The following is a 21,491-nucleotide window of genomic DNA, read 5'->3' as shown; positions in this document are numbered from 1 at the left end:
AATATAAATGAGTAGTGATCATACAAGTGTTAAATTACAGAATAAAATTCAAAATCATAAAATTGTTAACATAGTATTTAAATAAAAAGCCCATGTCATCACTATGATTTCCATTTCATTTAATTTTACATTCATTATCAATTTTCTAATGAAAACATTGCATTTGAACTTATCAAATTAATGAGACTTTTTCTTTTCTGGTTACCAATATTATTAAACAAATACATTTTTAATATCAATTGAATGAGTCATATTCTGTTTAACGATACATTTAAACAAATACATTTTAATAAGGAATCACATTTAATGTTTTTTTTTTTACAAATACCATCGAACATAGACAGGACATTTGTCACACAGAAATATAGATCAAAATATGTATGTGCAAATTAGAATTTGCTTTGTATATATTTCATTTTACCACAAATAAATTTCAATTCAATTATTGTTTGTAAGATTTGTTCGTTTTTCAATTAAATTCAGATTTTTGACTTTTAGAACCATTCATTTGCATTGAATGAAAAAACTGAACTGTTTCTTTCAAGTCTTAGTTGTACTAAAATGACTTCTTATTACATCTATTCATTACTTATACTGTTTTATTTATTTATTTATTTTTTATAAGGACATTTAATTGTAATATAAAAAAGACTTCTGGTTTTTAATACTTAAAGTAAATAAAAAAATAATTGTGTTTTTCGCAGTACATTTTTTTATAAATTGTTATTTAGTATTGACCAATATTAATGGTTAAGGGTGGGTTCAGTAGATACGATTTCACAGAATTAAAAACAGCAACAGTATAAAATTATAATATAGTTTATTTAACAGAGGGAAGAAATCGTGTTCTTAAATAAAACCCCTGTAAAATAATTTATGGGTAAAATTGTATCCTACACCACTTCAATGTGTAAAAAATAAACAATTATACATTTTTATGAGTTAAAACATTTTTGCTTTAAAAAATGTAAATGTATAGAAACAGTCGTTTAAATAAAAACTTTTATTTTATGGGTATTAAAATATATTTTTTCATAATTCGCAAATGATAGAAAATGTTAAGAATCTTGTATACGTCTTGCCTAAAAATCATTAATGTTCCTTAAATAAAAACTTTTATGTATAATATGGGTATTAAAATATATTTTTTCATAATTCGCAAATGATAGAAAATTTTAAGAATCTTGTATTCGTCTTGCCTAAATAACATTAATATTCCTTTAAGTCAATCGTGTGGACTTCTTTTCAATTTTCTAGAAAATCACATCAAATAGAGTATGCAAATAAGTTCAAACAAGATAGAAAATATCGTCTTCCCAGCGATATACCCTCAGCGTATGGTATAAATGGAGAACTCTGCTCAGCATATATGTAATTTATAATTTCTCAAAATGTTCACTCTGTCGACTTAAAATTCAACCACTTAAAATTCAATCACTAACCCATTATTCTTGAATGGTATGCCACCCGTCTAAATGTCGACAAATAAGTGGAGAAAAGTATTCGGTATATTTTTAGAATCTTCTCTTTCACTTTTCTGTTTCGACCACTGTTGGTAATGAACTTGCAACCCGATCCACATCAACAAATCACATCTACACCAACAACTTATCGTATTTTATTATTTTTATACACTCCACCAAAGCATATATCACCCCGAAATATGCATTTTTGACCCCACAAAGTATATATATTCTTGATCAGCATAAAATTCCATATCGATTTAAAGATGACCGTCCGTATGTGGAAATCACTCTAGTTTCCGAGTAAAGTAGGTTGATAAAAATTTACTCAGATCCGGGTTTGGTCAGCGAAACTTTTGTTATTAAAAACGTGCTATGTAGGTCCACTTTTTGATACAGACTCCATATAACTGTACCTTAAAGCATTTGGTATTTTGATGACTTGCGGCATACTTTTCGCCGGAAATGTTTCAAATTTGGAATTAGAAAATCCCAATGGGTACTAGAGCCTATAAAAAATTGCATATGCTGGTCTTCGTGTAGTACCTCCCAATGTTCGATACTTTGATCATTTTAACGTATAGCCCCCATATAATGGTACCTCCCGATATTCGCTATTTTGATGATTTTAGCGACATTATTCACCGAAATTGTTTCAAATTTGGTATTTGAAGTTCGCAATGGATACTACAGCATATAACAGAAAATTGTCTGTGCAAGGTCTACGTTTTGGTATAGGCCCCATGGTACCTTCCGATATTCGGTACTTTGATGATTTTAGCGACATTATTCACCGAAATTGTTTCAAATTTGGTATTTGAAGTTCGTAATGGATACTATAGCCTGTGACAGAAAAGTTTCTGAGCAGGTCCACGTTTTGGTATAGACCCAATGGTACCTCCCTATGTTCGGTATTTTGATGATTTCAGCGACATTATTCACCAGAATTGATTTAAATTTTGTAATTGAAGTTCCTAATGGGTACTAGAGCCTACGACAGAAAATGGTCTATGCAGGTCCAGTTCATTGTATAGCCCCTGAATATCGGTACCTCCCTATATTCGGTATTTTGCTGATTTCAGCGACATTTTTCACCGGAATTGTTTCAAATTTCGTTATTAGAGTACTACTTTTCATGGGTACTAGAGCCCACAACAGGAAATTGTCTATGCAGGTCCAGGTCTTTGTGTTTTTTGTTTTAAAAATATGTACTTTAAAGGGGAGGTACTGTAGGAAGTGGACCAAATATCAAATTTGATCAAATATTTGAAAAAAATGTAGATGGGGAAAATTTTAAGAAATCTGACACCATTTTCATATTTTTTGTGAGGAGTTGTTTGATGTTACACATAAATGTTACTAACCAGTAAGAAAATGTTAATAGTCGGGCGCGATCGACTATATACCCTACACTACTATACCCTACACCACTATGTAGAGCTCTCATACCAAATAACATTTCCACAGACCGCATGGCATCATTTCGAGAAGGATTATATAAAAAAGTTATCCACTAAAAGGATAAATTAGTTTGAATGTGAAATCGATAAACATATATGTGGAAGCTATATCAAAATCTGAACCGATCTCGATAAAAATTGGCAGATGCATTTCTAAGCTGTATCTGATGTCCGGTACAAACAACCATTGTTGTGGAGTGCATATTACGAATGTGCAGCAAATAGAATGTAACATGGATATGGGAGCTATAGATATATCTGAAGCGATTTTTACCCAATTTTAAGTTATTGCTTCTAGACTGAATTTGACCGTACGTGCCACAATTTATTCCATTTGGGCTGATACTAGATATTTGGTGCACAATAAACCTGTTATCAAATAAAGATATATATGGGAGCTACATCCAAATCTGAACCGAGCTTGACACAATTTGGCAGATGTATTTCGGGGCTGTATCTGATATCTGGTACCAAATATCATTTTTGTTGAGTGCATATTACGAATGTGAGGGACTTAAACACCAAATCGGATGAAACATATATATGGGAGCTATAGCTATATCTGAATGTAGAATGTGTTGAAACACATCCTATTTGGACGAATATTACACATTTGGCACACAATAAAATTTAAATCGAACGAAGATATATATTGGAGATATGGCTGAATTTTTACGACTGGCAAATTTAATTACAAACCGGATGCTAGTTCCGAGAGTTGTCGTACGTGTAAACGGCAAAAAAGACGACCATTGCCTGATCGACTAGAAATGATTCCGGTCAAAAATCCTTTATTTCGGTCAGTATCATATTTGTAGCCAAGGACTGCAAGCTGTGAGTATAAAAATCCCTCTTTTTTAGAACACTAAAATTTAAATTATTTTCAATTATGCCTCATATGTGTAATGAAAAACTTTTTCTTCACTTAAAATAAAGAATAAAAACCCTTTATTGTAAATCAAATTTAATATATACTCAAAATTATGTCGCTGAACATTGCTTCCTTAGAAAAAATGGACCAATTTCATTAAACTGTCTCTCTCTCTACCAAGGAGAACTGTGGCCAAGAATAAAACTAATAATAATAATTATTTTTATTATGAAAGTAATAATAATAATGAAATTCTAAAAACATATACATTAAATAAACGGTTGATTTTTAATATGCGAAGTGGTATTGGATACATTGAATTAAAGTCTACGAATATTAAATTTTAATTGTATTTTACAATTTGCGTTAGTAATAAGTATGTGATTTTTTAATCGGCTTATCAATCGTACTTGTCATTCCACAAACATTTTTATTCTTAAAATGATTTGCTATATTTTTCAACTAATGGCCTTTTTTCTTTCCCCTTTTGTCTTGTAAGTATACACTAATTATGAGCTGTAAATACTTTGCATTGATAACATTATAGTTTAAGTTATGCTTTACTTTACACACTTGCCAGTCTTAAACGTATATTACATAAAAATGTATGTTGTATAAAATTCATTTGTTATTCTAATTTTTAAGTCGCTCAGATATTAGTTTGTATTTGGGCTGAAAAGTTTCCAGTAGTAAAAAGGTATTATCTATATATAATTATGTCATAAGCTGTATCTGATACCACATACCGAAAATCATTGTTATAGAGTTCATATTACAACTCTGAGGGGCCCAAATCTGAAATACGATGAAAATTGTATGTGGGAGCTGTACCTTTATTCTAGTCGATTCGAAATAAATTTGTTAGATGTTTTTCTCATCATAACCAGCACCTAAAAACGAAGTTTGGAAGTTCTACCTCGTTCCTGTGATATTTTGCCCTAAAAACATGTCATTGGCCCCATAGTGCAGTGGCCGAAGGCATGTTGTGAGATCCTGAAAAACGGAGATTAAATCAGAAAAGCTTTGAAATTTTCTCTTTGGAAAACCTTGTTGAAACCGAGGACAAAAACACTACATAGTTTTATGAAAGAGAAATTGTATTTAAAAAATGTACAAAAAACAATGGCTGGCAATTTAAAAATATACAATAACATATTTTTATATTTTTATTCAAAACGATATGTAACTTATATTAGAAAATCATAATTATCGAGTTCCTCCCTTAAATTGGATCGTCAGTCAAATCTGAGTGTGAGGCAAGTTATTCCACCACTGATTTTTAAAGAGACTGAATCCTTATTTATATAATTTAGATTTCCCACTAATGATAGGATAAAAACGCCAAAGGCCCGTATTTAACTACAACAATTAAAAATGAGAATTAGATCAAAGTAAATTCACCTTATCAGTTAACTATTTTCACAATTTTTTAAATAAAACAAAAACGGCTCAAAAACGCACGAGTTTGTTGTTGATTATTAAAGATTACATTCCATACTAATGTACACACATATATTTTAGGACCTTCTCGATATTATATTTTTTTAACTCCATCTACTTTTCGGATATGGCGAAAATATGGACATATTTTGAATTAATTTTTAAAATATTTTTACAGCAGTGTATTTAATTTTTGTAAAACACTGATAACTGCTGGTATATGAAGTTTCTATTTTAAAATTATCACTTTTCAAAAGAAGACATGTAATTAAGCAGCTAAGTTCGGCCGGGTAGAACTTTTTATACCCTCCACCATTCGGAAGCAAGTTGAAATTTTACAACAAAATGGGGGGTGGCTATACGAAGAAGTGGTCCGTCACGAGTAATTTTTTGTTATAGGCTGTACTTCAAATACGAAATTTGAATTCACAGGAATTGTGAATTACGCCGCAAAAATTATAAAAATACCGAATATAACTAGGTGCCGTTATATGGGGCTATACGAATCCATGGACCTATGTTCCCAATTTTTTGTCATAGGCTGTAGTATCCATGAGGAACTCAAAAACGAAATTTTAAACAATTCCTGTGAATAATGTAGCTAAAATCATCAAAATACCGAATATAACCTGGTACCGATAAAGGGGGGTCTATGCAAAGACGTGGACTTGCATAGACAATTTTATGTCACAGGTTAGTAGCAGGTAGTACTAATTAATTAGCGCAAATACAAACCATTTAAACCATTAAGGTGCATAATGCCGCTGAAATTGGCAAAATACCGAATACAGGGAAGCATCGGGGCTATGCGAAGACCTGAACCTGGATAACAATTCTTTGTCACAGGCTGTAGTACCTATTGGAAAAACAAAATTTTAAACAATTTCGGTGAATAATGTCGCTAAAATCTTATGGGGGCTATACGTAAAAGTTGAACGATATAGTCCATTTTCAATACAAAAATCCGGCAGAGCAAAGACACATTTGAGTAAAATTGTATCAACCTACTTCAATTCATTCGCAAGCTAGAGTGATTTCCACAGTGGGACAGACGGACGGACGTTTCTAAATCGACATAGAATTTTAAGCTGCTAAAGAATATATATATTTTGTGGGGTCGAATGACAAACTTGATATATCCTCCATGCTATGGCGAAGGGTATAAAAATTAAATTATTAGTCTTAAAAAAACCGAAAACTATTTTTTTCCTTCTTCTAGCGAAAACATGAAACATTTATCAACTTTAGCACTGTGTATTTTGAAAACTAAACAACGTATGACTTTGAAATTTTTGGTAGTGAAGTAGAATTTTGTGTTCTACATTAGCTCAAATAAATTTATACCAAAAGAAAAATTTAATTATACCTTACAACACTATTTGTTGGGGGGTTTTATAAGATTGATTGGACCAAAAATTATGTAACACCTCGAAATATTGGTTTCCCATATAGTAAAGTACATATGGTTCTTCCTAGCTCACCGAGTTGAGTCGATCTAGCTATGTATGTCCGTCCGTCTGTTAATTTGTAATCACTCTACAGGTCGCAATTATGGCCCGATCTACACAAAATTTAGAATGGAGGTTGGGCTAAGGCCAGAATAGAAGACTATTTTTTGGACTTTTGGAGATGATCGCTTAATATTTAGGGCAGAATGGACCACTACTTTTGTGTGAAAAAAACAGCATTACTTATAGGCGATATCCGATATATACAAAAGGCGACCTTCTGCCTTTTTATACCCTACACCACTTTGCTAATTTAGTTGAGCTCCACTTAATAATTAAAAGTTTTTATGGGAGAATTCAATCATACACGCTATGATTATAATTATAATTTAAGGTTCAAAGGACTAAATATGCCGAAGCATTTGTATATTTTTCTTTACTGGTTTATGCTAAATTTGAAGATACAGAGTCGGACCCGCACGACTATAGCCTTTCCTTACTTGGTTTTTTAATTAATCTCCTTTTTTGTGATTTCATCCCTTTATGCGACGGCACATACCGTTACTCATTACTGAAAAATAACTCATTATTTTTTTGGTTCACTTTTAGTACAGAAGATACGTGTTTGTTGTGTGGAAAGTTGCACATATTTCCATCAATTTTGGCTGAGCTGAATAAAACCTTTGGGCACCATTTTGAAATATTTGCAAGTAAAAAGTATGAAAACCGAAGTTTCGGATCGTTTTTGGCAGTATCTAATGAGGAAGAGCAAAATTTGATATAATCTTTAAGTAATTCTTACTGGAATGTTTTCAGACACCGCTATATTATGATCATGAAAATTCCTGCTCCATATCTTGTGATTGTGTACGTGAACTCTCATTGTTGAACAGGACAGATTTTTACAAGCACCCATCACCGTTATGAAGTCATGTCACTCATCCTGAATATAATTACGAAATTAGGATCCTCAACTCTTCAGCCCAAACATTTGCTAATATTTAATTAGGACTTGTTGTAAAGAAAAATTCCAATAAAGACTTAAATATTTCTCTAGTGTACATTCGTGTGTGCAGCAATTTAGGTTTCACTAGTTTACCATCAAAAATAAATACTTATTTCTCAGAATAGAAATTAATTTGGAAATTTTTTCGTTTTCCTTTTTTGAGTTTGTTATTATTTTTTCTTTACATTTACACAACATATTTATGTTGTAATATTTACATAATTTAAATTGAAATATTTGATATTTATTATGTTTACTTTCACCTTTCTGTTTCACATTTGGGATTTGGTTTTCTATTCAATTATAGCTTACTTAATTGTTTAACACTAACCCTACGAGTTTTAAAATGCCATACTGGCATTTGTACAAGCATTAATAACAGATTTTTTTTTTATACCGAAATATAATTTGTGCCAGTTTTCTGTATTTGTTTTGTAGTTTGTTTATTTGTTGTGCTGTTTTAATTACTGAAGAAAAAAAAAACTTCACTAAAAATGCTTTGCAAATAATAAAGTAAATGAGTGAGAACTTTATTAAAAATGCTCTACAATAAAATTTAATATTATACTTGAGCTCAATTTAAATATATAAATAAATGAAGATAACTTTTTTTGGTAAAACAAATAAAAAAGGTATTTATAGTTTTCCGGAACAATAAATTATAATGATTTTATTTTTCATGGAGAAATAGTTAAATTGTCTGAAAACCCTCAATTTTTGTTATTCTCTTTAAATACATGAAATATACTGTTTTCTCTTTCATTGTGTCCCAAATATACTTTGAGCAATTCTCGAAAAATTTAAATAATTTTTTATTTAAAGATTCAAACACATTCAAGGCATGAAAATGTTAACAGCTGTGATTTTATAGCTGAAATAAAAATCGAACAAGAAACAACTAAAAAACCTGTAAGTTCGGCCGGGCCAAACTTTAAATACCCTCCACCATTTGGAACGAATTTAGCAATTTTCAAAAAAATTAAATCCGTTAACAATTCTGTTAAAATCTTAAAAATATTAAAAGTCTTTACGATGACGTGGACCTGCATAGGCAACTTTTATCATAATCCATTACTATATTAAAATCCGAAACTTGAAAAAAATCAATGAATAATGTCGCTAAAATCATCAAAATATCGAATATTGGGAGGTATTGATATATGGTCCACGAAGACGTGGACCTGCACATACAATTTATACCAAATTTGAAACAATTCCGGTGAATAAAAAAAAAATCGTCAAAAAATACCGAATATCGGGAGGTACTATTATATGGGGGCTATACCTACCTTTCTGAGTTTGGAAGCTGGAGCGATTTCCACAGACGGATAGACGGAAAGTCATCGCTAAATCGACATAGAATTTTATGCTGATCAAGAATATATATATATATATATATATATATATATATATATATATATATATATATATATAATGTATATTGCGAGGTGTTACAAACGGAAAGACAAACTTAATATACCATCCATACTATGGTGGTCGGTATACAAAGACATTAAGTTCGGTGGGGCCGAACTTCTAATACCCTCGACCATTGGGTAAAGAAATTTTTTTATGTAAAAGTATCTGGACTCATACGTGTTTCACATTAAACAACAAACTCTAGTAAGATCGGCAGGAGAATAGTTGGAGCAGTTATATGGGCGGCATTCTAGAACGGGAGCCTATATACACAAATTCATGCTACAACGATTGTAATATTAAATTTTACATAATTTCGTGGGTAAATGTGACTAGGATGAGTAGGACCAATATGGGCAATGTTTTGACGACGGTTGAAGTACCCATTATGAAGTCAAAATACCAAATTTCACACAAATCTGTTAGAAAATGTGGCTTAAATCGTCAAAATGCAGAAAATCCGCTATAGGAAAACTTGGATATTCAAGTTCTGCCACCGGAGCTAGAACCTATTACGAGCTACAAATACTACTTTTTAGACGAATTCGTAGAACAATTTTGGTAAAACAATCAAAATACCGAAAATCGGGAGATACCATTGTACGGGGCCTATACGAAAACGTGCAACTGTATGTACAATGTTCCTCCATCAGAGATAGAACCCATTACCAACTTCAAATACCCTTTTTAGACAAATCCCTTGAAAAATGTGACAAAAGTCATCAAAATGCCTTATATGGGAGCTATACGAAAAAGTGTACAATGTTATCCCACCGTAGTTGGAACCCATAATGAACTACAAATATCAATTTTTAGACAAATCTGTGAAAAAATGTGGCTAAAACCATCAAAATACCGAATGTATTGAGGTACAGTTATATGTGGGATAAACGAAAACGTGGACCGAAATATTTCATTTTCAATGCCAAAAGTCCTACTGCAAAGCAAACAACGGTGCCAAATTTTAAAGCTCTACGTCAAATTATGTGACCTTTATCCTGATATCAACAGACCGACAGACATCGTTAATCGACTTAGAATTTTATACTGATCATGAATATGTACACCTTATGGGGTCTACGACCCCATATATACCCTTTCCAAGGTGGAGGGTAAAAAATAGAGTCGTTGAATATTTTGTTAAAATCTTAAAAATACCAAATATAGGGAGTTAACATTATTTTGTGGTCCATGAGAAAACCTAGACCTAGACCTGCAAATACGAAATTGAAACAATTCTGGTGGGAGGAACAGCTATGGTCCTGCAATCGAAACATACACTCGAGTAAAATGTTGTCGGTCTACTTCAATTCTTTCGGAAGCTAGAGTAATTTCCACAGACTGACAGACGGACGGACATCGCTAAATCGACATGCTGATGAAGAATATACAGGGTGAGATAAAAAACTGCAACAAAGTCAAACGCCATAATTTTTACATTTTTTTTTTTAATTTTATTGAATGAAAGCAAAAAAATGTCGGAAATAGCATCAAATTTTAGAATAAGTTTAGATTTGTTCGAACTGGTCACATTTGGTCCGAATGTTGCTCTGCTCATTCCCGGTGCAGCGCTTAGCTCTTTTGCTTCCATTCATGATTGAATTCCATCACGAATAATTTTTTTTTGGAAAATTCTCTCCACAATGCTTTTGTACGCTTGTAAACAATATAATGAGCTGTCACTGGCTTAGAAATGATAGCAGTCTGAAGTTAGGTGCAGGTTTTTCATCTCACCCCGTATAATACCCTGTTGGGTAAAAATATTTCCACTTCGGGAACATATTGCATTTAACCAGATTTTCTGTAATCAAATTAAACTTAAATATTGAACAAGTATTCCAATTAAATATTAAAATTAACAAAATAAACCAGTTGTTATTATTTTATAAATTATCCATTTTATGCAATTTGGCTCAGTTGATTACTTTTAAATTCTATATTAAATTATTTCCATCATCCCAATTTTCTCTTCGAATGTTAGCGTGGAAGTAGAGCTAAACAAATATTATCAAAGGTATGGTAATTTCTGTCAATGCCATAAATTCCAGTTTTGCTGATGCAAACATTGAGAATCAAATATCGATGTGTTTCTATTTGTTTTCTCTAAATTTATATTATTTTCTTCAGACTTTGTTGGCGACTTGACGGGCTGCTGCTTTTTTTATTTTTGGAGTCATCACAACCGTGTGGCGTTTTCTTAAGGAAGTGGGTTACCCAAGTCTTAATGTTATTTTTATGTGACATAAATATAAAGTTTATAGAACTTCTTACTGTAGTCTACCCACATTTAAGATTCGTAGGACTTATTGTGTGTATGGCAGGTTGTGTGTGTGTGTGTTTACGTTTATATATTATCATGAAGAGGAAAACGTACAGACCCACACCAACGCTAGCGTATAGTAGAACCTTCACACAATAAAATACGAACACAACTCTTTCATTTATTTGAGTTGAATGTATTTTTTTTAGTTTTTTTTTTTTGTATTTGTTTAGATCTTCTTGTTTTTCTCGTTTGGCTTATTCTTGCTGTTGGTTTTTTATGTTCCATTTTGCCTTTTTATGCGCCAATTTATCCTTTTATGTTTTTTAGACTACTACACAAAACAGAACAGAAAATAGAAAGAAAATAGTTATATCTTTTGTTTATCTTACATTAGAACTGTGTATATTTGCCCAGAGTTTGACCTAAAAAGGGGGAGCTCAAAAATAAACTGAAAAATAACGCAGTGTGGCCCCATAAACAACGAACAGCCACACTGAAAAGGATGCGAATAAATAAATCTCCAGCTAGGCATGGTCTGAAGTCTGCTGTGAATGGCTGAGAACATTAAATGCACAAAGCAATGATGAAATATTTTAAAGTTGTGGAAAGTTTTGGGTTGGTGTTTTGTGGTTATTACGAGATTGTACGAATGCCTAAATACAAGTAAATTTTTTTATTTACAGAATTTATTTATAAACAGAATCTAAATAGCCTTCCAATTAACTACAACGGAAACCACCATGCAATAGTATGGAGGGTATAACTTTGTCTTTCCGTCTGTAACTCATCGAAATAATAATTTTAGACCCAACAAGGTATATACATTCATGATCAGCGTAAAATTGTGTGTCGATTTGGCCACATCCGATCGTCCGTCCGTCTGTTGTAATCACGTTAGAGTCCAAACTACAAAGAAATCTCATTCGTATATCCGCCGTATAATTGTATCTCTCCATATTTGGTATTTCGATGATTTCAAATTCGGTAGTAAGAGTTAATAAAGGGCTCTACCTCCTGTGGTAGAATATATTCTACATAGGTCCACGTTTTCCTATAGCCTCGTTTTCATATAGCCCTCCCGATAATCAGTATGTTAACGATTTTAGTCATTTTTCAAACGGAATATTTTAAAATTCGATATTTTAGTTTAACAAAGGTTCTATCTATTCCGGCAAGTCATTGTATATATGTATTCGGTGTTTTGACGATTTTGGCCATATTTTCCAACGAAGTTATTTATTACGGGGTATTTGGATTATGTAAAAGGATTTACACCCGATATTCATTATTTTCAAGATCTATCCACATATTTATACAGATGTTTGAAATTTGGATTGTATACTGGAATATAACCGAACTTAATTGTTTATGTCTTTGTGCAGGGTATTATGTATTTGTGCATTTGTATGAAAAAGAAGGTAGATAGACCCATAGATCCTTTTGATGAGCTGTTTAGAATCAAACTTTGCGTCGATTTATGCATGCCCGTCCGTCCGCCTGTCCGTCTGTATATGTATTTTTATAAACAAAGTACAGTTGGCATCCATTGTTCCATCGAGATGAAATTTTGCACAAATGATTAGTTTGGTTCAAGGACAAACCTTATTGAAATTTGAGATAATCGGATAATTCTCACATATATCTTCGTCCGATTTGTTTTTTTTTTTTTTTTTTGCATTAATCCGACCATATTGAGCCTAGAAACAAGAATGTCGAAATTTTTGGAAATCGGATCAGATATAGCTATAACTCTCTTATATATGTTTAATCCGATTTCTTATTTTGTCTTCAACAGGCGTAACATGCACTCCGTAATAACGATATTCAGGGAAATATATCAAATACAGCTTAGAAATACCTTTAGCAAATTTTATGAAGATTCAGATCTTGATATTGCTTCCATATATATTTTTACTCGATTTCATGTTAATTGTGCACCAAGTGGTTATTAAAAACCAGAATTAAATGGATTTTGGCACATACGAACGTATTTATCCTGGAAGAAAGTGTATCAAATTTGGTGAAAATTGGCTAAGGTATAGCCATTGGTCCCATATATATATTCCATCTGATTTTGTATTCTTGTCCCTCACAACTACCAGATACAGCTTAGACATGCCGCTGCCAAATTTTGTAGAGATCAGTTCAGATTTGGATATAGCTCCCATATAGTCATCCGATGACACTTTTATTGTGAATAAAACTTGTAATATCAGCTGAAATAGAATGTATTTTGATGAATATTGGTTCAAATACAAATGCCTCCGTCAAATTTATTAGAAATCGTATAACCGTATAATTGTATAGGAGGAGAATATATCTCCCATATATTAGTTTCTTCCGGCTTTAATTTATAACTGTTTTTAAACTATAACATGCATTCAAAAACGATTATAGTTTGTATGACTTTTTTTGCTGGAGCGAGAGCCATTGTATAACCGAATTCGAACAAACAATTCGGAGCTCAAGTTTTTACCTCAAATAAAGTAGTAAAATTTTTTAAAATATACAAAAACAGAAAATTAGGATTAACATGGATGGAAGGGAAGGGTACAACAACATGCCTATGTAGGTCTTCGTATAGCCAACATATACCTCCCTTTATTCCGTACTTCTACTATGTAGGACTACGTCGCTCGCTTTGCTGGCATGCTCGCCTTTGCTGGCACCAACATTTTAATTAAAATTTCCATGACCATTTTGCATAAATGCTGCGGTATTTCAATAATGCATTGTCCTATTTCTTAGTTAAAGGCTTGAGTTCTCCCCGTAAGCCATCAACTTCAAACCCCCTTTAAGAATAAAATTTAAAGTTGTTAAATTGCATGATCTAGGCCGGTAATTCTGTTCTTCAAAACGAAAATAACTTTACCGGAAATGACTGATGCAGAAATTGAGTTGTTCCTCTGTATCAAATGTGGCTACGTTTTGTTGAAACCACATGTCCTCCAAATTCATTTTAGGCAAAAAAAACTGGTTATCATTTCACGATACCGAACGCCACAGACTGTTCGGGCTTAATCTGCCTCATTTTCATAAAAAAGCTCAAATGATTCCTCCAGCCCAAAAACCACACCCCACAGTGATCAACATTTTGAGGTACCAGAAGGGATGGACCGATATATTCCATGTACACACCAGATCTTGTGTTAGATGAAATTTTGGGATTTGAAGATAATTTGTTATTGTTATTCACACTTTTGACCTTTTTTGAGGAAGTTACATGATGTAGTGGGCCGACATTGTCCATTTTCGCACCTGATATAGCAGTGGTAAAAATATTTGGATTTGCACAGTTTGCACAAAATGGGATGATCTTTTCTTGATCTACACGTGAATTATTTTCTGTGCAAATTTGATTTTGTGGAGGAGGTACCAGAAGAAGCTGACCTATATTGCCCATGTTCGAAATCAGTCTAAGTTTGATAATAAGATTATGATTTACCAGGTTTGGATCAAACTGAATTTGTACTACAGCACTTTTTGTATTGAAAATGGGCTATATAGGTACACATTTCGGTAAAGCCCCCATGTAATTATACCGACAGATTTAAGTTTTAATGCCTATTTTAGTCACAATTTTAACCCAAATTTGATTTAACTTGGCGGTATATCTTTCCCTTAGGTAATATAAATCCTTGCATCGAATTGTTAACGTAGGTAGGTGTTAAGTTGTGATATAGTCCCTAAATAACTTTACCTCCAAATATTTTGCATTTTGGTGATTAGTGTCACATTCTTCACCGATGCTCACGAAAAATTTCACAAGGGTAGGGTTAGGATCAGAAGGGCTATGCCTATTGTTTTCGAAGATGGGTTTAAATGGACCAACAACTAAAAATGTTCCTGATTTTTCCGGTGTCACCAAAAGAAACCAAAGGACACGAAATCTCGCATGAAGCTAGAGGTTAGGACAGCGGGTTGAATGGACCACCACTTTTTTGTGAAAAAATACCAACATTTCCATTCTACCGAAATCCTGAAAATAACTTACAGGCGAAATCCAAATACATAAATGGCGAAATTCAGGTTTTTGGGCAGATTTCGTTGACGAATATAGCCAAATATCGTAGACAAGCAAATCATATAGATAAGCCTAACTTTAGAGATACACAGGGCCTCTTGCTTGTGGAGATGATTGAAAAATATTTAGGAGTTCAAATGAACCAAAAACAAAAACATTTCCTGATCACACAATTGAAGCCAATCGACACGCCTGAAAAGGGAGTTATGGACAGGGAAGAATTCTAACATTTTGGATGATCATTGGATTATATTTAGCTGTGCAATGGACCACAACAACTAACAGCACGACGGAGTGCGTAAATATTGTCCCTGGTCAAAATGCTAATGGAAAAATCTGGGCAGTGCTCCGGGACAAAATTTCAAAAGCGAAATATTCCAAAATGGATTTGGACATAAGGGGGCTTCTAACATATTGTAGTGTTGTAGGGTATCACATGGTCGGCCCCGCACGATTATAGCCTTTGCTTGCATTTTGAGAACAAAGATTATTATACCCTCCACCTCCACCATACATAGTTTGTAACTCACCGAAATAATAATGTTAGGTCCAACGAAGTATATAAATATTCTTGATCAGCAAAAAATTATAATTCTAAAGTTGTAATTACGCTACAGTCAAAACGAATTAAGAGAGGAAACTCGATCTTTTGTCTGCAGGCAGGTCAAGTTAGGAAATGCGCCATATCGGTCCACGATATCGTGTAGACCACATATAACGTTACCTCTCCGCTATTCTGTATTTTGATGATTTTAGCCGCATTTTTCAATGAAATTGTCAGAAATTCTACCTTATGAGTACTTTAGTCCCTAAAAGAAAATTGTCTATATAGGTCCACGATATCGTATATCCCCCTTATAACAGTACCCCAGATATTCGGTATTTTGATGATTTAAGGCAAAATGTTAATGAAATTGTCTTAAAATCCACACGAAGGGTTCCTTCTGAGTACTTTACCCCCTAGAAGAGAATTATGTAAGTAGTTGCACGTTTTAGTATAGCGCCCATATAACAGTACCCCCAGATTTTAGGTATTTTCATGATTTTTACGACATTATTCACCGGAATTGTTTCAAATTTCGTGTGTAAATTTCGGAACAGTTACTACAGCCTATGATACAAATTTCTTATGCAGGACCACGTCTTCGTATAGCCCCCATATAACGGGTTTTCATTTGAGCGGTATTTCCCGACGGAATTTTTTGAAAAATTTTCAAGTTTCTTCCAAATGCTGGAGGATATGAAAAGTTCGGACCGGCCGAATGTGTGTAGAAAGAATAAAGAATAATATTTCACCTCCTGCTTATAACGCAACAAAAAAGGAATTAAAATTTTTCTAAAAAGTATTCATTAATTTATATTCTTTAGAATTGTCTTTGCAACAACAGCATGAGCATAGAAAATATGTAATTGTCATTTCTTTTTTAGGCTATTGAAATAATAAACAGTTTAAATATAAACAGTAGACATATTGAATCACTGGTATTTTAGAATTATTTCCATGTAAGTATTGTTCCATTGTTTTAACTTAGACAATACCACCGATGAATTCGTAAAAGCAAGGCCAAATCGTTTTTTGTAATTTACGCAGCAGAAATGAATGCAAAATTTTGACAAGTTTTTTTGTTACTCAGTTTTTATTTATGACGTTCATCAGTGTATTTACAATTACATTGAATTATTTTTGTTTTTTGTTTTTATTATATTTATTATTAAAAAATGTAAACTAGGACTTATTTAAAAACTAAAATTAGTGGACTGCATCGGCATTGGTTTTCTCTTACAAAAGAAGAATTATTTTTAAAATCGAAAACAAATAATATTATTTTAATCTCATTTTTTGTTTTGTTTTGTTTTTTCTCTCGACGTTATAGAATGCAAGCATGTAAGCGGTACTCATTACATTTTCTTTGTAATGTAAATCTATGAACTAACTTATGCTTTAATTGATAAATATAAAATTATTATATAAAATAGTTTGAATAGAAATTTTGTAAAAAAAGAAAAGATCGAACTTATGTTAGTGTTTTATTTCTTTTTGTTTTTAATTAAATCTATGTTTACTTATTCACTCCTTAATTAGATTCATTCGTATCGTTCTCATCATTTTATTATTATTATATTTTTTATGTATTCTTTATTTATTTTTACAACTATATAGAAAAAAGCACAACACAAAATTCTTGTACAATACAATAAGAACACAGGGTGAATTTAAAAAACAAACTATTTAGTTTTTAGTTTACTTCTTATTTTGTTTTTTCTTAATACATGGATTATTCCGTGTAAATGTGGACAGTAGTAAATATTTTTAATTTGTTATTTGTTTTAAGAAACCAAAGGAGACAAAATCCAAAAAAAAAAACCACAACCTCGACTAATGCGTTTGTTAAAAGGAAAATTGTTCGCTTTGATATTTTCAAATATTCCTACGTGAAACTGTTTTGTATATTTATTTGCACAGGATTTTTTTGAAATCATAGAAATATTATCATCCAATACAAATGTCAGTCGTTATATAGTGTTCAGTTTTATTTTTCAATTTTCAGCATTGAAGGTGATGCACATTTGACAATAGTTTCAAATTGTTTTAATTTAAAAAAAAATGGTCTTGCAAAATAGTTAGGCTTAATCCCATAATTGTTGTTTTTTATAAAAATAACATTTGTTTATTAGTGGACAACGACAACGATGGGGTAAGGTAAGATAATACCTAGTTTTTGGAAAGAGCCACAAATCCTCGTCATTTCCCTTTTTTGTCTGGGATATTCTCCCCCAGGAGTTATTTTAACGAAAGCATAACAAGTGGGGAGACATAAAAATGTTTAGAAGTGTGATGATAAGATTTAGAAGTTTTTCCAAAAGAATTTTAGTTTAATTTAATTCTTTAATTCTCTTCTATTGAGCTTACGATGTCGTCACTTGGGTGAAAAAAGCTGAGTCGATCTAGCTATGTATACCCGTCCGGCTGTCTGTCTGTCCATCTTAATTTGTAATCACTCTACAGGTCGCAATTATGTCCAGATCTCCACCAAATTTAGAATATAGGTGTGGTTATGGCCAGAATAGAAGTCTGTTGCTTTTGGTGATAATCGCATAATATTGAAATGGACTAAAAACTACAACATTTCCTAAATTTGCAGTTGATCTACAGGTCGCAATTATAGAGGCGGAAGTTAGTGGGTGAAATAGACCATAATATTTGTGTTAAATAAAAGTCAAATTTTCCATTAAACCGCGAATATTTTTAATTCCGGCGAAATCACAAATAACCGAACAGGTCAATTCTGACCGTTACGTAGATTATTATAGTAAATATATCGGATATATATAGCGAAATATATACAATGTGTATATACAAAGGAAGGAGATGTTAGCTAGAAGGCTTATATCTCAAGAATGGATGGACCGATTTTCACAAATTTTGCCAATTCAGAATACCCTCTTGGCAAAAAATAAAATCTAAAAAAATCGCATAAAAAGATGCCGATAATGATGTTTATATAGATTTTGTGACATTTTTCTTTTATTTTTTCATATTTTTTATCGCTTGCGATTTTTTCAATTTGAATATTGAAGTATATATTTTGTAATATTTTTTCACCTTACAACACATGTTGGGGTTATTATATACAGTGTGCAATTATCGTCCGATCCCCACAAGAGTAGGGTTATGCTCAGAAGGGCTTGGCATATTGTTTTCAAAGATGCCCGCAATATATTTAGGGGTTGAAATGAACCAAAAACCGAAAAAATTTCCTGATCACACAATTGAATCCAATCGACTCGCCTGAGAAGAAAGTTAAGGACAGGGAAGAATCCTAGCATTTTGGATAACCATTGGATTATATTTAGCTGTAAGATGGAATACAACAACTAAAAATACGACGAAGTGCGTAAATATTGGGCAAATGTCCCTGGTAAAAATGCTAAGGGTAATATCTGGGCAGTACTCTATGACATTATTTCAAAAGTGAAACCTTCAAAAATGGATTTCGATATAAAAGGGCTTCTGACGTATTGTAGTGTTGTAGGGTATCACATGGTCGGCCCGCACGACCATAGGCTCTGCTTTCTTGTTTTAAAATAACTCCTGGGAAGAATATCCTAGACAAAATAAAAGAGAACTGAAGTGAATCCGAAACATAGGTATTCCCTGCCTTACCCCCATCGTGGTCGTTGCTCACTAATAAACAGATATTGTTTCTATAAAAATAACAATAATGGGATTAAAAATAACAATAATGGGATTTAAAATAACTCCTGGGAAGAATATCCTAGACAAAATAAAAGAGAACTGAAGTGAATCCGAAACATAGGTATTCCCTGCCTTACCCCCATCGTGGTCGTTGCTCACTAATAAACAGATATTGTTTCTATAAAAATAACAATAATGGGATTAAACCTAACTATTTTGCAACAGCAAAATACTATGGTTTCCCGAAAAAATATGCCAACATTGTTCTAATTTTTTTTTGTTTATTTCTGTCTCATTCAGTTATTAGTATCCTAATTGAGAACTGTTCATTTAAACTAAGAAAATTCAATGTCCTTGGAATAATCCTTAATTGTATGTTTTACCAGTTATTTTAAGTGTAAAAATTTATGTATTTCTTATTTTGGTTTTCTTTTCTGTTATAGTTACCCAAAAAAATATATATTTTTTTATTTAAACCCCACTTGTAAACCCTGTTGAAAAATGTGGTTACGCTAAAGCATCAATTTTGGATTGGTGCCCAAAAGAGCCATACTCTTTAACCAACTTGTGTTCCATAGACAATGGCTAATATCAGCAATAAGATGCTACGGACATGGAATACCTTTTCGGCAGCATTGACAGGCGCGAGAACTTGAACATTACTGCTACGTGCATCCATAAGATCGCGCGACAACGGTAATTCTGTGGGATCGCTTAACTCTTCGTGACACGGCAAACGATCCGATCTCAACAAAAAGAGACGCACCTGAATGCCCAATGGCTGTTTTGGCAATACTTCCACCGCATCCAAGTGATTGTTGTGGGTGGCTGATAGAATTTCATTGTTTTGTTGGAATAGGGCAGTGTGTTTCAACAATTCCAAATCATCTTCCACTTTTAATGGATGTGTGGAAACGCGTCCAGCATTTGCGGCCTCAAAGTAATCGTTATGCAGATCACCGTTGCTACTGCTGTCCGGACCGCCAAAGATGTAATGACTTTCTACGGTAGTTTTGCTACCGGCTTCACTTGCGCCGCTGAAATCAACGGAGCCAGTGCCCTTGTATTGGGATAGGGAAAGAGCACGTTTCTTCTTCAATGCGGCTGAATTCTCCATATGCATATGCTGCTCTGCATCCTCGTTTAATTGCATGTGTCCATCAAATTTATTGTTGCCTCTTCGCTGTGACCCTTGACGATTTTTTCCTAGTCGTTTCTTGTTCGCACTGCCGGTGGCCACATTCTGATCCAAACTGCTAGCTCCACTTAAGCCTCCCACATTGAGCAGTTGCAGGACATGGCTGGGCACGGGCTCAATGAAGTTGTGTAGACGCGGCTCCTGCAAGGTACAAATGAAATCTTCCAAGGAGTCACGCAACTGCTGGAAACGAGTACGATTTTTCAATTCATACAACCATTGCAAACGACAATCACAAATAAAATTGTTATCTGAAATGAAAGCAAAGAAAGGTAGAAATGATTTTAGAATCAAGTAAAGGACATACACATAGAAGAAATGAAAAAAAAAAAATCATTCATTTAGTGAACAGCTAGTGTTGGCTTGCAGTTTCTAAAAAAAACCTAAAAAACCTAAAACAAATTGTTTTCCTGAATCTGCAAGAACCAATTGACACTTTGACAGCAATAAATTGGCAAATGTCCTGACAGGTTAAATGTCTCCGACACCTATGTTCATGCGGTATAAAATATTCGAATTACTTTTGGGTGATTTAGCCGACATTTGAAGCCTGCTGTTTTGCATTGAAGTCTATGTGTTTGGTTAAAATATGACACTTGTTTCATTTCCATTTGAATTCACCTTTCTTTGTTTGTTTGTTTATGTGTCATTCTGCATTCTATTCGTAACGTTCACAAGTCTCTGCAAGCATTGTATTCTCT

At 32.8% G+C, this 21,491-nt stretch overlaps 1 protein-coding gene across 1 annotated transcript in view; it reads right to left on the bottom strand.

Annotated features, from left to right (window-relative positions):
• Positions 1–16,849: 16,849 nt before the first annotated feature.
• Positions 16,850–21,491, bottom strand: part of LOC101896860 (connectin) — a 176,550-nt gene continuing 171,908 nt past the window's right edge. Inside the window, exon 4 of the mRNA XM_005176527.4 lies at positions 16,850–21,041. Within this exon, the coding sequence (XP_005176584.2) occupies positions 20,149–21,041 (893 nt within the window). The 3' untranslated portion in view covers positions 16,850–20,148. The remainder of the gene's footprint in view (positions 21,042–21,491) is intronic.

Source organism: Musca domestica, unplaced genomic scaffold, assembly GCF_030504385.1.
Source record: "Musca domestica strain aabys unplaced genomic scaffold, Musca_domestica.polishedcontigs.V.1.1 29, whole genome shotgun sequence".
NCBI classification, from domain to species: domain Eukaryota; kingdom Metazoa; phylum Arthropoda; class Insecta; order Diptera; family Muscidae; genus Musca; species Musca domestica.
Note: the sequence above shows the minus strand (reverse complement) of the source record. Positions and strands in the feature narration are given on the sequence as shown.